The sequence below is a fragment of the Hydra vulgaris genome, chromosome 13 (genome assembly GCF_038396675.1).
Source record: "Hydra vulgaris chromosome 13, alternate assembly HydraT2T_AEP".
NCBI lineage: Eukaryota > Metazoa > Cnidaria > Hydrozoa > Anthoathecata > Hydridae > Hydra > Hydra vulgaris.
The window spans coordinates 28,565,536-28,580,000 of record NC_088932.1 but is presented as its reverse complement, the minus strand read 5'-3'; the positions used below and the strand labels follow the sequence as shown (position 1 = coordinate 28,580,000).

Genomic DNA, 14,465 nt, shown 5'->3' with positions numbered 1-14,465 from the left:
TGTTTATTGTGCAAAGCGCCAGGAACTATGCACATTAAGTAAGTTATCATTATTCTAAGCTGTGATTTACCGGATAATGATCTTTTATTTATTTGATAGCTGTTTAAACTATTTTAAACAACATCAAAATTAATTTATAATTTAAAGTACTGACCTTCATCTTTTCCATCTTTATAATGTTTTCAGAGAACTCCAAAGCTAAGATGTAGGTAATATTGCAGAACATCTTTGCCATTTGGAAGCTTATTACTTGGGAGAGTCTCACTAGTTTTCTTCACAAGAAATATTTCTGACATGTTTCTAGTACGCGTTTTGTCTTTTTCTTTGATTTTTTTTTTTTTTACTATTTGAAAAAAAAAAAAAGAATATATATATATACATATATATATATATATATATATACATATATATATATATATATATATATATATATATATATATATATATATATATATATATATATATATATATATATATATATATATATATATATATATATATATATATATATATATATATATATATATATATGTATAGTCCCTGGCCACAATACTGTGATCACCTCAGTTTTTCCACATATTTTGTTTTCAAAGTTATTTTAAAGTAATTTTAAGGTGAGTATATTATTATTACTAACTTATTATACAATACTGACATCTATCGAGTAAAATAGAAAAGAAAATTTCTTTATAGTCATGACCAATGTGAAGTTAGGTGTGTTTTAAAGTCAGCAATATGAATTTTTGTCAATTTTGAAAAAAAACGTGGTTGATTTGTCACATACATTTTTTTTATATTCTTACAGTTTTTTTTGAGTAAAAAGTGTTTTATTATTTTTAATACATTTTATAAAGTTACTATAAATAGCAAGAATTAATATATAGTACCATTTTATTAATATATTTTTAGTGTAATAGGTTGTAAATAAACATGGGTACCAGTAAGGACATAAGTTCAAGCAAAATTTCAGAAGTAAAAGCACTTTTACAACATTCAAAGCATTCACAACGGAAAATTGATAAAATGTGTAAAGTTTCGCAACCATTTGTCAATAAAATTAAACACAAAATGGAAAACGACATCACTCTTTCTCCAAAAAGAAATGGGCGGAGTGGGTTAAAACGTAAAACCACTCCCAGGACAGACAGAATTATAAGAGATATTTGTCTGGAAAATAGAAAAAAATTACCCCTCTTGCTGTCAAAACTTGTTCAAGAGTCTGGAATCCAAGTTTCGGAGCGCACAGTGAGGAGACGGCTGGCTGAAGTTGGTTTAAAATCACACAAACTGGTTAAAAAACCAAGGCTTACTTCAGCAATGATAAAAAAGAGATTGCAATGGGCAAAAAATCATAAGTATATGACTATTGGATATTAGGAACATATAAGTTTATCAATTTTGAATGAAATATTGTTAAAAAAGTGTTTAAATGTTGACATAAACTCAATTACAACCACACTATGATGATTTTTTCAGGTGTGTTTTTCAGTCGAATTAACTTTTGAGATCTTGTTGGACAAAGCCACTTTCGTCCGAAGAAGACCAAACGAAAAATATCACACAGATTGCATTGTACAAACTGTTATACATCCAACTAAAGTTATAGTGTGGTCAGTTATCAGTGGTAAAGGCACAGGAAGACTTTATATTGTCAATAGGATGATGAACCAAATACAGTATCAAGAGGTTATGGAGAGCCAACTTATCCCCCAAATACAAGAATGGTTTCCAAACAACAATACGTTTACGTTTATGCATGATAGTGCTCCATGCCATAAAGCTAAAAGGATCACAAACTTTTTTTAAAACAAAAAATATCCCTGATTTAGATTGGCCAGGGAACTCTTCTGACCTGAATCAGATTGAGAATTTGTGGAACATTCTCAAGAAGGAAATCTCTTCCGAGGTTGCAACAAACAAAAAGGATTTGATTGAAAAATTACTCTATCATTGGCACCACAATGAAAAAATTAAGACAGCAGCAATAAACTGTATTAAAAGTATGCCAGACTGAATAGCTTAAGTCATTTCGTTAAAAGGAGGAATGACAAAATATTAATATTTTTTTATGACTTGCAATCAAAAAAGAGTAATTGTTTGTTAAAATGTGTGTATATTGATTTTGAAATATTATTTTATTATTAAGGAAACATATTTTATCAACAAAATATAACTAATATTGCAGTTGTACTTTTGGTATACTTTTTACAAACCCTTGAAATTAAAAATGAGCAAAATTGTAGGTGATCACAATATTGTGGCCAGGGACTGTAGATAGGTATAAAATAAATAGAGATTTTTACTAAAAATATAGTTATAATAACACTGCTAAACATCAAGTATTAAAAAAAGACAACTTTATACGGTCACATTAAAGAGGGACAACCTTAACAATGACTTTTTTCAGTAGATTCTGTAGCTGCTTTAAACATTACATTCTGACTGTAAACACTGAAGGCCCTGATAAAGACCTAATCAAAGTTCATAAAAAGGTAAAAAAATTCAACATTTTCAAAAAATGTAGTTGTTTAATTGACCCATTATTCAAACAAATAAAGCTTAACATTGGATTTTAATTTAGTTCTTATGCATAAAATTGCCTTAGAGGTTTTAATTTTTCAAAATTGATCCATGGGAAAGGATCAAAAACAGCCTAAAAATGAACTTTTTTTAGTAATATTAATGGTGGAGCACCATATGAAAAGCAATGTTAGTTGAAATTTTAAAAGTCATTTATTTAAAACACCCTAATATATATATATGTATATATGTATATATATATATATATATATATATATATATATATATATATATATATATATATATATATATATATATATATATATATATATTTATTTATTTATTTATTTATATATATTTATATATATATCATATTCATATCTTATACTCACAAGAGATATTTGCTTTGTTGATTTTTAACCAAATAAATATTTAGTTAAGAAACAAATTTTTTATTATTATTTTTTTTTTATTAAATATAAAACCAGACTTTCAAAAATGTTAAAACTCACTGTGTAACCAGCATAAAGTGATAAAAACATGGACTGCAAAAATATAGCATATGCAAATACATTTCTTACTTGTGCAAAAATGCCTTGAAAATGCCTTGTGAAAATATACCATGGAAGTAAATCATTAAACAAAAGTTTTCTAAGGTTTATTTTAAAGCATCAAACCACACTTAACTTCTAAGTTAAGTGTGGTTTGATGCTTTAAAATAAACATTTTAAAGCATCAAACCACACTTAATTTAGAAGTTATAACTTAAAAACTAGAAAAAAATGTACTGCTCTGCATCCAGTTTTTGTAACTAACCAGTTTTTAATAAAACCCACTACAGTCGAATTGATTTTATACCAGAGTATTATTTCATTTCTAAAAAGTCTATTTATTGCAGAAAGTTTATAACAAATAAAAAACTGGATACCTTTGTAGTAACATGGTTCAATCAATCATTCTTTATGGGCACACAAAAACAATAATCCTTTTTTTTTTTTCCTTTTTTGGTTTTTAATTTACAAAATGTATCATTTATTCAATAATATGCAAAAAAAATTGAAGAAATTTGGAAATTATCTTATGAAATATAAAGATTTAGTGAAAACCCAGGTTTTTTTTACCCCTGAAAATCCTGCACTTAAAAGGCAAATTTAAAAAAAATTTGAAGTTTTATTAATTAATGTTAACTTGTTTCAGTTAAAAAATATTTAAAATATTAAAATTGAAAACTTTTGAAGAAAAGTAAGTAAAATCCTATTTCCGCTTCGCAATGCATATTGGGGCCTCAGGGATATGGGGGAGGGGGCAAAAAATTTTTTTTCGTGTGTTAATTTGAGCCCTGCATTCGTGTAAAACAGTTTTCATAAAGTTTTCTAAAGTTTAATTTAGAAAAAAATCAGCAGCTGATAACATTTGCAAATACTTGTTTAATGTACTAGAAAAAAAGAAATATGTTATAATGAAATCCAATACTAACAGTCGAAAAAGAAAATATATATGCACTAAAATAAAACTCAAAAAACTCAAATTTGAAACAAAAATTAATTTTTGATTTTTAATTGTGTTTAAAATAAATTACTTAAAAATTTACCTTCTGAAACATTTTGTTAAAGTTATCCAAAACACTTTTATAAATTACTTCTAATGATTGTTTAATGAATGAAGAAATTTTATTTAAATTACTAAAAGGTTTTTTAAATTGTATAAACATGTTTTAAATTGCATAAACATTTATTTTTTCCTAAAAGTTGCACACAAAAAAAAAAAGGTTTAAAAAAGTACTGTAGTCTATTTAAAATAGTATTTTTTAATCATTTCATGCTCTGATTAGTTAGTCAAGTTAAAAAAAACAATTCTTTGTAAAAATAGAAACAAAAAAATAATAATATTAATAAAGCAACTAAATCATTCTATTGGAAGATTTACTTATTAAATAATTTAAAATCATTCTATTGGAAGATTTACTTATTAAATAATTTAAAATAATTTAAAGAATTATCTTTCAAAAATTTTTAGAAAAACATGGAAAAATAGTTTAAAACAAATTATTGAATTTAGATTTATTATAAAAAAACATAGCTACATAAAAAAATTTAAATATCACACAAAATACATTTATATACATTTAAATATCACATTTACACAAAAAACATTAAATATCGCATTTACACAAAATACATTTACACAAAATATATTTACACAAAATATATTTGCTACATAAAAAAATTTAAATATCAAATTAACACAAAATACATTTATTTTGAACAATCACTATAATTACTTTTTTATTTTATTTAAAACCTTTGCGTAAAATAAAAACTTTAGAAAAATCAACGATTAAAAGTTATTTATAATGTAACAATTATTTTTGTAGCATTTAAACTGTTAAAACATCAAAACCGCTGTGGTCAAATTGTGAAGAAAAAATATTATAAGCATGATAAGTTACAGCTTGCGATTGCACGCCGTTCCTGTCCAAGCCTGTACTAGCATACCTAAAACTGTTTAAAAAAACTAGAAAACTAAATTTGAATTTAGAATACTTATTTATAATTATATTCATTATTATTTACCATTTATAAGCAGTAATCTTGGCTAAAATCACAACACATAATTAGTTTTCATTCGGAATTTTTACATCTGATGGTTTTCAAAAATCACCTTAAGTGTTAAACTCCAAAAATAACATAAAATGTGTTGCAGTTATAAAATGTGTTGCAGTTATAAGATGTGTTGCAGTTATAAAATGTGTTGCAGTTATAAGCATCATATTGAATATGTTAATTGTTAGAGAGAAAATAAAAAGTTTGTTTACAAAATGGGCAATTCCACATCAAATCACCCAGTCCATTGAACCATGTGTCTTCCTTTTGTGTTATATTTTGACACATTATTCCTAATTATACAAAAATTTTGCATGCAAAATTTCAGTTAAAAAAGTTTAGCAGTTGACAAGATATTGCAATTTTAATACTAACCTGGTTTCCCAAAATGACCCGGTTTTCATAACACTCTGAAAAAACATTTTCCTTAAAATAATAAGAAAAAAAAATGGCAAAAACATGAAAATGAACATATATGTTTTTTTGATGCTGAATTCAATAAATGTACTTAAAATGCTCAAATATAAAAAGAACATGCATAAAAATTAATAAAACAACTAGTTTCTATAAACCAACTTTGGGGCCCAATATCTCAAAACACCCCCATCAAAAAATTTTTTTTTTTGCTGGTAATATTTTCAGCTGGCTATAATCTTACTAGGCACAAAAAATCTAACTGGAAAAACAACTAAAACATACGGAACTTTAATTTCAAAGATGTATTACTTTTTCAAGAAATTCCCAAAAAATATTTGTAAATAAAATAAAGTTAATCGTAATTTAAAAAGTTACTTAAATATACAAAATTTGTAAAGGTATCAAAGATGAAAGTTATTTTGACTGTGTTTGTAATAGTTTACAATATTGCTCCCATTTTACTTGTACTTCCTCTATTTCAGCATTTTCAAACACATAGTTTCTACCAGAACTAGAGCAAGCTTGAAGAACAGATAGTTTTTTCAATATGTTGGTGTTTGGAATAAAACAGTAGTCGTCTCTTTCAGGCCAGTTAAAACAGATTGATGGACCATTTGGATGAAGAAACTTAACTTTAGCATCAACTTCTTCTAAGTTGGTTTTAGTTACAATTCCGATCCAAAACTTACATCACAGACTACAGCGACATAACAACCTAAAGTGACAGTATCAAGTTGAGATATGTCTTGTTTCTTTTTAAGATTGTGGATTATTGTATAATTAGTGTCTGTACTACATCTCTTTGCCCCAACCTTGTTATCTCCAAGATGTATAAATTGATGAAAGCTACGAGTACCAGGTAGAGTTGTTACACCAGTGTACCTTTCTTTTTGCTCTTCACGTTGCAATTGTAAGTCCAATCCCTTTATGTAAATGAACTTTGACTTTATCAATACAAAATTCATACATAGCTTCTGATGTGAGAATTTGGTTTCTGTACGGTCGTTTTAAACTTTCTTGTGCTGTTAATCTTTTGACAGTACCACCAATCCCATCGCATGGTGACTTTCCGAGGGACGTGGCAAAAAAGTTCCATTCAATTTTAAGGCAAAATTCGCTCTCTAGTTGGCATAGATTGTAAAAGCTTTTACAATTTTTGTACTGTCCTGCGCAACCATCAGTGAATAAATGTAATTTGGACAGATTGGAAAATTTTTATTTTTAATATTGGTATGATCAGTTGGAATATTTTGTACACATAAGTTACATCATGTATAATGTCATCTGATATAAAACAGTAAGAAATATGTTTCAGTTCACCTTTATCATCTTTATAGTATATGACTAATGGATGTAAAGAACATTGTTGGGTGTTCCAATGATAGCTCTGTATTTCATCTTGGACAACAAAAGCATAATTTTCAGCAAAGTCGCCAATAATGATAATGTTTGATTGATCCATATATTGTTTCAGTTGGTTAAGGTACTGTGATTGAGAGTGAGCAATAAAAGAATGAGCTTGTAGCTTTTCAAAACAAGATGCTAATAGTTCAACAAACGTTGGAACATCAGCTGTTAAACTTAATAGTGTTGCACAGTCAGTAGTTTGCCATTGCTTGTAGTGTATCTCAAATTCATCTTCGTATTCTCCAAAAATCTCATACAAATATTTGGTGAGGGGTTCTTTACCAGGACAATCATCACACTGTGCAAGCATGCATTCTTTGTTTTCTACTGAGCAAACGGTTTTTGAAAGTAAGTCCTTATACTTTAGTCCAATATTTAAAGCATCTACTAGCAATATGGCATTTTGGTGATAAGAACAAACACAAACAGAATGTGTACCACTTGCACCTGGCAAAATGCACCACTTTGGTCTAAGTGAAGCAAATTTTGAGTAACTTATTTGTATTTCTGGATTGTTTTCTTTGTATAATAAATATAGTTCCTTTAAATTACACAAAAGCAGTTTTTTTTGTTTATGGACGTTCTTTTGAATGCTAACATAATCTTTTTTTCCAGGCATAGTTCTACATAAATCACTTGAATCATAAAAAAGTTTAACAGAATCTTCTATTTCTTTTTGTAAGACTTTCCCTTTATACAAAGGTGAGCCAACAATCCTTTTTTATTAAAAAGTTGTCTAGCCTTTTTTGCTTGGCATTCTGTAACTGCAAAGTTTTTTTGTACTTCTAATATTGACCAACTAGGGGGTGCCAGTGTTAGAAGTTGAACAATAGTCCTTTTGTCAGAACATAGAATTTTTTCTTTTATCAAGCTCATAATTTCATCAAAGTTTTCAGCCTTTTTTTTAATGTCATTTGGTTCATAACACAGTTTTGAGGGAACATTGAATTGACTTTCAGTTTTTCTAGTAAGGTTACTTACCATTTCGTTGATGCGCGCAACTTTTCGCTTTCCTTCTGAGAGCATATGTTTTGATGACTTTGAATGAGATTTTAGAGGAGATATATTAAAATTTTCAAGTTCTTCATTGATCTCCTGTCTTTTTGATTTGAATAATGATATTAGAAAATCTTCATCTTGTTCACCCTGACTTTGCTTCTCTTCTTTAAGATCTGCTTTTTTGGCAATCATTTGCTTACAGGGTTTGCAAAGTTTCTTCCCAGGAGCAATATTTAAGCTACTTCTCATAATGTCTTGTGACTCATTTATCGTAACTACTCTAAGATTTTCTAAAAGTAATTGAATTGTATATATAATTGCATATAGCTTTATGTATTTTGTATATAGTATAATTGTATGTAAAGTTGTATATAGCTTATCTGCACAATTGTTCAAAACATTGTTTATGTTTTGGAAAAGACAAATTAAAAAAATATTTATATTAAAATACTTAAATTCCACTTTTACTTACTTGTAATTTTCTTTGTATGTTTTTTGAATGGATCACAGCATGCTTTCTGCCATATAGGATACATTTTCAAATAATTTGTAGCATGTTTTTCACATAATGTTGTTAAGTTTGATAGTTCAATGTTACAGCGTAATGACATAGCTATTTTTTCTTCATTGCTTAAAGTTCCAATAACATCTTGTTGGCCTTTGCATGCATCTGATGTCATTATCCCAATAGAACACATCTTATAATAAACTACTTTGTATAAATGTATTTCCTAAAAAAAAGAGAATTTTCCTACTTAATTAAGAGAATTCTCCTACTTAAATAAAAGAATTTTCCTACTTAATTTTTAATAAAAAAATTTAATATAGAAATAATTCAAACCTTTTCAGAATCCCACTGCTGTATAATTTTTTACACTGATAGATATTGTTAATTTTCTTTATAGATATATTTATATATATATACAATTTATATATATATCAAATTGTTAATTTGTTAAAATTTAAATAAAATTTACGAATGCTGTTTTTTAACTGAACTTTTTATAAACTAGTTATTATAAACTTTTACAAAAGTTGTTAAAATTTTAAAAACAAATGCACATCCATATCACACTAATTCAGTTTTTATATAAAACAAAACGGGATGTTTTTTTCAGTTGTTAAGTTCAAATAACTAAGTTATCATATAATTAAGACTTCCTTAAATATAACAAAACTGCTTTTTTTTTTTTTAAGGAGTCTTTTAACTAAATATAATATTTTACAGAATTCTATTTGAAAGTTTTTAAAAATAGCTTATTGAAAATTTGATACATCTTTGAAATTAAGGATTTGCAAATATATAAGATAGCGTTGAAGGAAATATATGATTACAAGGCGGTAAGCTGCAGTAGTGGTGCAGTGGTAGAGCGCTTGCTTCATAAGCAAGAGGTTCTGAGTTTGAACTCCACCACGTCCCTGGTAGTACCGCGCTCAACTCGTTTCTCCGTGCAGCGGCCTTGTTCGTCAAGGTTAGTGTTTAAGAGTTATAGAGTTGAGAGAGGGTTATACCACAAATAAGTAGCCTCCTCGTCTGTAGTGGCCTTCTCGGCCTTGACGAGATGAATTAACACCAAAAAAAAAAGACAGAATTAGTAATTTATTTCTAAATACATGTTTACTTAATTTTTTAATTTTAAAGTGACACAACTGTGAGTGACACTGGAATCTATGATGAGACAATCACTTTTTTACCAAGTCGTTAAATCAGAATTTTCTCTTTATAAATATTAAATCAGTGATTTCTCTTTATTGATTACAAAAATGTGTTGATACATTCTTAAAATCTTTCAATTATGTCTTTCAATTTTTTTTCTCAGTAGAAAAAAGATTGACTTTTTATTGTGAAGACATATGAAGAGCGTTTTTTTAAAAGGGACATAAGTCCATTTTTGCTGAAATTAAGTTTTGGTTCATTTTGGATTCTATAGTGTAAATGGCACGATTTTGACTATGTTAACATGGACAAAAAATTATACATCCACTTTATTTCCAATATTTTTCCTTTTTTAAATAGAGCGCAATAGAGTATGAATTTTAAATTGTTACAAAAAAATGAAATCCCAAAAAAAGGCCTTTACTTATCGTATAACAAGGGCGAGGTGGTCAAAATATTAGGGTTCCAGGAATTTATGTTATCATTTTTATAAGTTTATCTAAATAAATTTAATTCGCAAACATTAAATCACACAAAATATTTGTCACAAAAATTATTTTTTCTCTAAAAAAATGTGGACTTAAGCCCTTTTTGAAAAACCTCTCACATTTAAAAAAAGGGAAAATTTTAATAGTAAAATTATTTTTATTAAAAGAACAATAAACTACTGCTAACAAAAATAAAAAATATTATTTGTTGAAAGTTTAAATAGATAATTAATTTTTTTTTAGTTTTCTCAAAATATGTAAAATGTGACTTATGTCCCTTTTGAAAAAACTTCATATAAGAATCATTTTAATTCATGATAATTCTCTAAAACCCTTCACACTTAAATCACAGTTTAAAACACAGTTTCACTTAAATCATTTTAAAATTAAAATGCCTGGTAAACCAATTTTTGTGTGGTAAAAGTTATTAAGTAAGGTAAAGGCAAGAACTAAATTTTTATATTTTACTATAACAGCAAAGTTGCAAATGCTTCAACTCTGCTGTTAACCTTTGTTTTCAAAAAAAAGTTGTACTTGCAAAAACTGCTTTCAAATAATTAAGGTTCCCAGTGAAGATTTTAGATTACAGTTAGTTAAGCGAAGATTTCACACTACAGTTATTAAGTAATTTGTTTAAGCCTCTTGAAATCTCAAAGGAATTCTTGACATTTTCATGCCTAATAACAAGCATGCTTAAATTTCATATGTACATACATACATACATACATACATACATACATACATTTATACATACATACATACATACATATATATATATATATATATATATATATATATATATATATATATATATATATATATATATATATATATATATATATATATATATATATATATATATATATATATATATGTATTTATTTCAGGAACAGGTTTCACCGTACTTAAAACAAGTTGAAGGTACTGTTAAAAGTTCAGCTGGTACAGTAAGCAAAACAGTTGAAAAAGTAAGTTTTTGAAACAGATTTTTTTTGTAAAGCAAAAAGTGGTTATGCGATAGCTAAATTAAAGAACATAAACATAAACATATGACTGCACTAAACATTTATGTACATGTGCCTAACAAGGTTTAGTTTTACAATGAAATTTTTAAAATTAAATTTTTTTTTTATTTAAACAATTTTATTGAAAGTTCATTAAATATTTGAATGACAGAATATTTATACAATTTTATTATTTTGTATTTTTTTAAATTATAATATGAGTTCAAAAAAATTAAGAAATAATTTGACTATTTCTATTCTGAGGTTGTTAAACTTATTTCTGAGAATGTGTTGAGCTTATTACTGAGAATTTGTTGAACTTATTACTGAGAATTTGTTGAACTTATTACTGAGGATGTGTTAAACTTATTACTGAGAATGTGTTGAACTTATTACTGAGGATGTGTTAAACTTATTACTGAGAATGGGTTAAACTTATTACTGAGAGTGTTGAACATATTAGGGGTCTGCGTCTCGGAATCGTTTTCTCGAAATGAACTGGGAAAAGCGTAATGAGATGAGAAATTTCCTGGAAAAAAATAACGAGACAAAGGAAACAATTATTCCAGAATAAAGTTATAAATTGGGACATTCTCTCGATTTAAAAACTGTGTCCTGAATAATTATGAAACGTTATGAAACAGATAAATTATATTAACTAGATATCTAACTAAGAAAATTTTTTGCCAACCAAGTTTGTTTTGCCAGCCACAAAATGATGCAATCATAAATACAAAGCTAAACAAAGACATTAATTGTCCAGTTTAAATAAAGCGGGTTTAAAAACTTGCTTCACTTTTTCTTATGGAATTTTTTTGAAATTAAACATCTAGTTAATATATATCATTGAGACATAGATATTTATATCTATCTGTCTCAATGATATATATTAATGCCATAACCATGCCATAACGATTCGAGATGTTGCATAACGATACGAGACATTCTATTAAGATATGTGACAAAGCAAGACATGCCACAACGATTTGAGACAAACGAGACATTCGGAACGCGTGGATTAAGGAATAACAAGTTAAATCCTTGATTATTATTGGGCAGTTGGGCAGTTTTGGTTACATTTGGCTGCCAAGACAACTTGGCAGTAACAATAAGGGCCAGACTTGGCGATGTATGGCTGGCAGAATAAATTTAATGCTAAAAGCATTAAAGTGTCTTTCTTGGACCATTTGTGCACTAAAGCAGGTAAAAATTTTTGATATTTTTTGATAATACAAGAAAGACATCAAATAATATAAGACATACCAATTTTGAATGTTATGCAAATTTTAATAAAAAAATTGATAATTTTGTTAAATTAATGAATTACTAAATTAGTATAGTAAAGTTGAACTGTCGTTAGTTTAATTGTTCTAACTTTTTAAGACCTTCGTAACATACTTTTCATTTTTCAGGAAATGGCAAAGCTATACCAGTACTCTCTGGAGAGTAGACACGTCAACATATAGCTCCTTGATTTTAATTTATTCTTTAAATTTTTAGTGAGACTTTTACATCCGGCGATGTCTGAGCATAGTCAAAGTCAAACTGTCAACCAGTCTGCAAGATGCCACGAAGCAAAGGCCACGAAACCCATGATGACTGTGGTATAAGCCAGGCCAATGGTCGGTGCAAACTTTGTGGCAATATTTACAAGTTCAATGATGGTAACACATCTGGCATGCGTAAGCACCTACTTCGTGCCCATCCTCGTGAGTTCAAAGAGCTGGAGAAACATAAAGCCAACCACAAGAGAGATTCTAATTTGGCCTTGGACGAACTTGAAAATATCTATAATGAAGATGAGACTAATGAGCCTCAAAGAGGTGAGTTAACAGTGTAAAATGAAGTTGCTTGTAGCAACTTTATTTTAAAAAGATATTGTAATGATTTTTTTAAACTCTTTATTGAAATAAACGTTTTTGTGTATTGTCTGTTTAATCCCTAAAGAAAAAACTTCTTTTTATGACTTATTTTGATAAGTTAATATTCAATTTATACCCCAAATTAATAAATTAGCAATCAGTCCCGCAAAAATTTTTTTCTTACCTCAGCATAATGAAACTTGACAACACTGAACTATTTTAAGATTTTTTCCAGGCAAAAAATCTCCTCAAGTTCTCAACCACTCCATTAAGAAAAGACGACTTTCCATGCCAGATTGTCTTATTGAGCGCAAGTCAAGCCAGGCAAGACTGAGTCAGTGTCTGAAGTAAAAATCCAGAGATCCAAAGCAACTTTGAGGTGACTTGGAAATTATGAAACTTCTGGCAAGGATGAATCTTCCATTCAGTTTATGCACTACTTAGATCCAAAGCTGAAAATCAAGGCTGCCACAACTTATTTTAGGTACAAGCCGCCTTGTTGTATGACAATGTCAAGGCCGCTGTGGATAAAGTTTTGGAAACTGATCTACTGGAAAGTCCAGGAATGGCTCTGAGCAAGGACATTTGGACTTCAAGGAACTTTGATCCATACCAATCATTGTCTGTTCATTATATTGACAAGGAGTGGACCCTGAACAAGTTTTTTGTTTCTGTCAATCCGTTCAGTGAGAGGCACACAGCAGACAACATTGCCAAAAAGATCGACAAGTAAGTTAAATTACAAAATGTACTTTTTTACATGAGTTAAGTTAATTGTGTGCAACAGTTAAAGTGATATGCCTGATCTCGCCATTATGCATGTTTATAATCAGTGCAAACGAAAGTTAGTTATTTTAGTGTTTGTATTAGACATAAATTACCATACTGTGACAATACTAGACATTTCAGTTTGCTGTAATTTTTTGTTACTAATTTTTTTATCTACCTGCATCAGGAACTGTTTCAGTTGTTGTAACTCATGACAATGTTGCCAATGTAAAAGCTACAATTCCAAAGTGCACCTTTATTGACAAGTCTTTGCTTTGTGTGGACCATACCTTGAATTTGGCCATTAAGGACACTGTCGATGCCACCACAACAGTAGACCATGCAATCACTCGTGCTCAAAGGCTAGCAGAAGAGACGCACAAGAGTCATTTGGCAAATGAAAGAATCAAGGCTGAATTTGCAGCTATGAACAGGGACATTCGTTTTGCCATGGAAACCAAATCACAGGAAAATGTTACAGAGTTGGTCTACAAAAAGTTCATCACTGCCAACAACACTCGCTGGAATTCTACATACATGCGTGTGCAGAGTGTCTTTGACATGAAAGAACCTCCTTTGTTAATTAAAGCAAAGCCAGGCATTAACCCAGCAGGTGTTGCATCTCTTGTGCCCTCTGAATTGGAGTTTAAAATCTTTGAGGAACTGTTGTCTACTCTTAAACTGTTGGCAAAGACATCTGAGAGACTTAGTGCAGATAAAAAGTCGACTCTACACATCGT

At 28.4% G+C, this 14,465-nt stretch overlaps 1 protein-coding gene across 1 annotated transcript in view; it reads left to right on the top strand.

The window, feature by feature from the left end:
* The window catches only part of LOC136089473 (mitochondrial import inner membrane translocase subunit TIM44-like), an 86,553-nt gene that overhangs the window by 47,390 nt on the left and 24,698 nt on the right, over positions 1-14,465 (top strand). Inside the window, exon 4 of the mRNA XM_065815491.1 lies at positions 10,979-11,059. Within this exon, the coding sequence (XP_065671563.1) occupies positions 10,979-11,059 (81 nt within the window). The remainder of the gene's footprint in view (positions 1-10,978; positions 11,060-14,465) is intronic.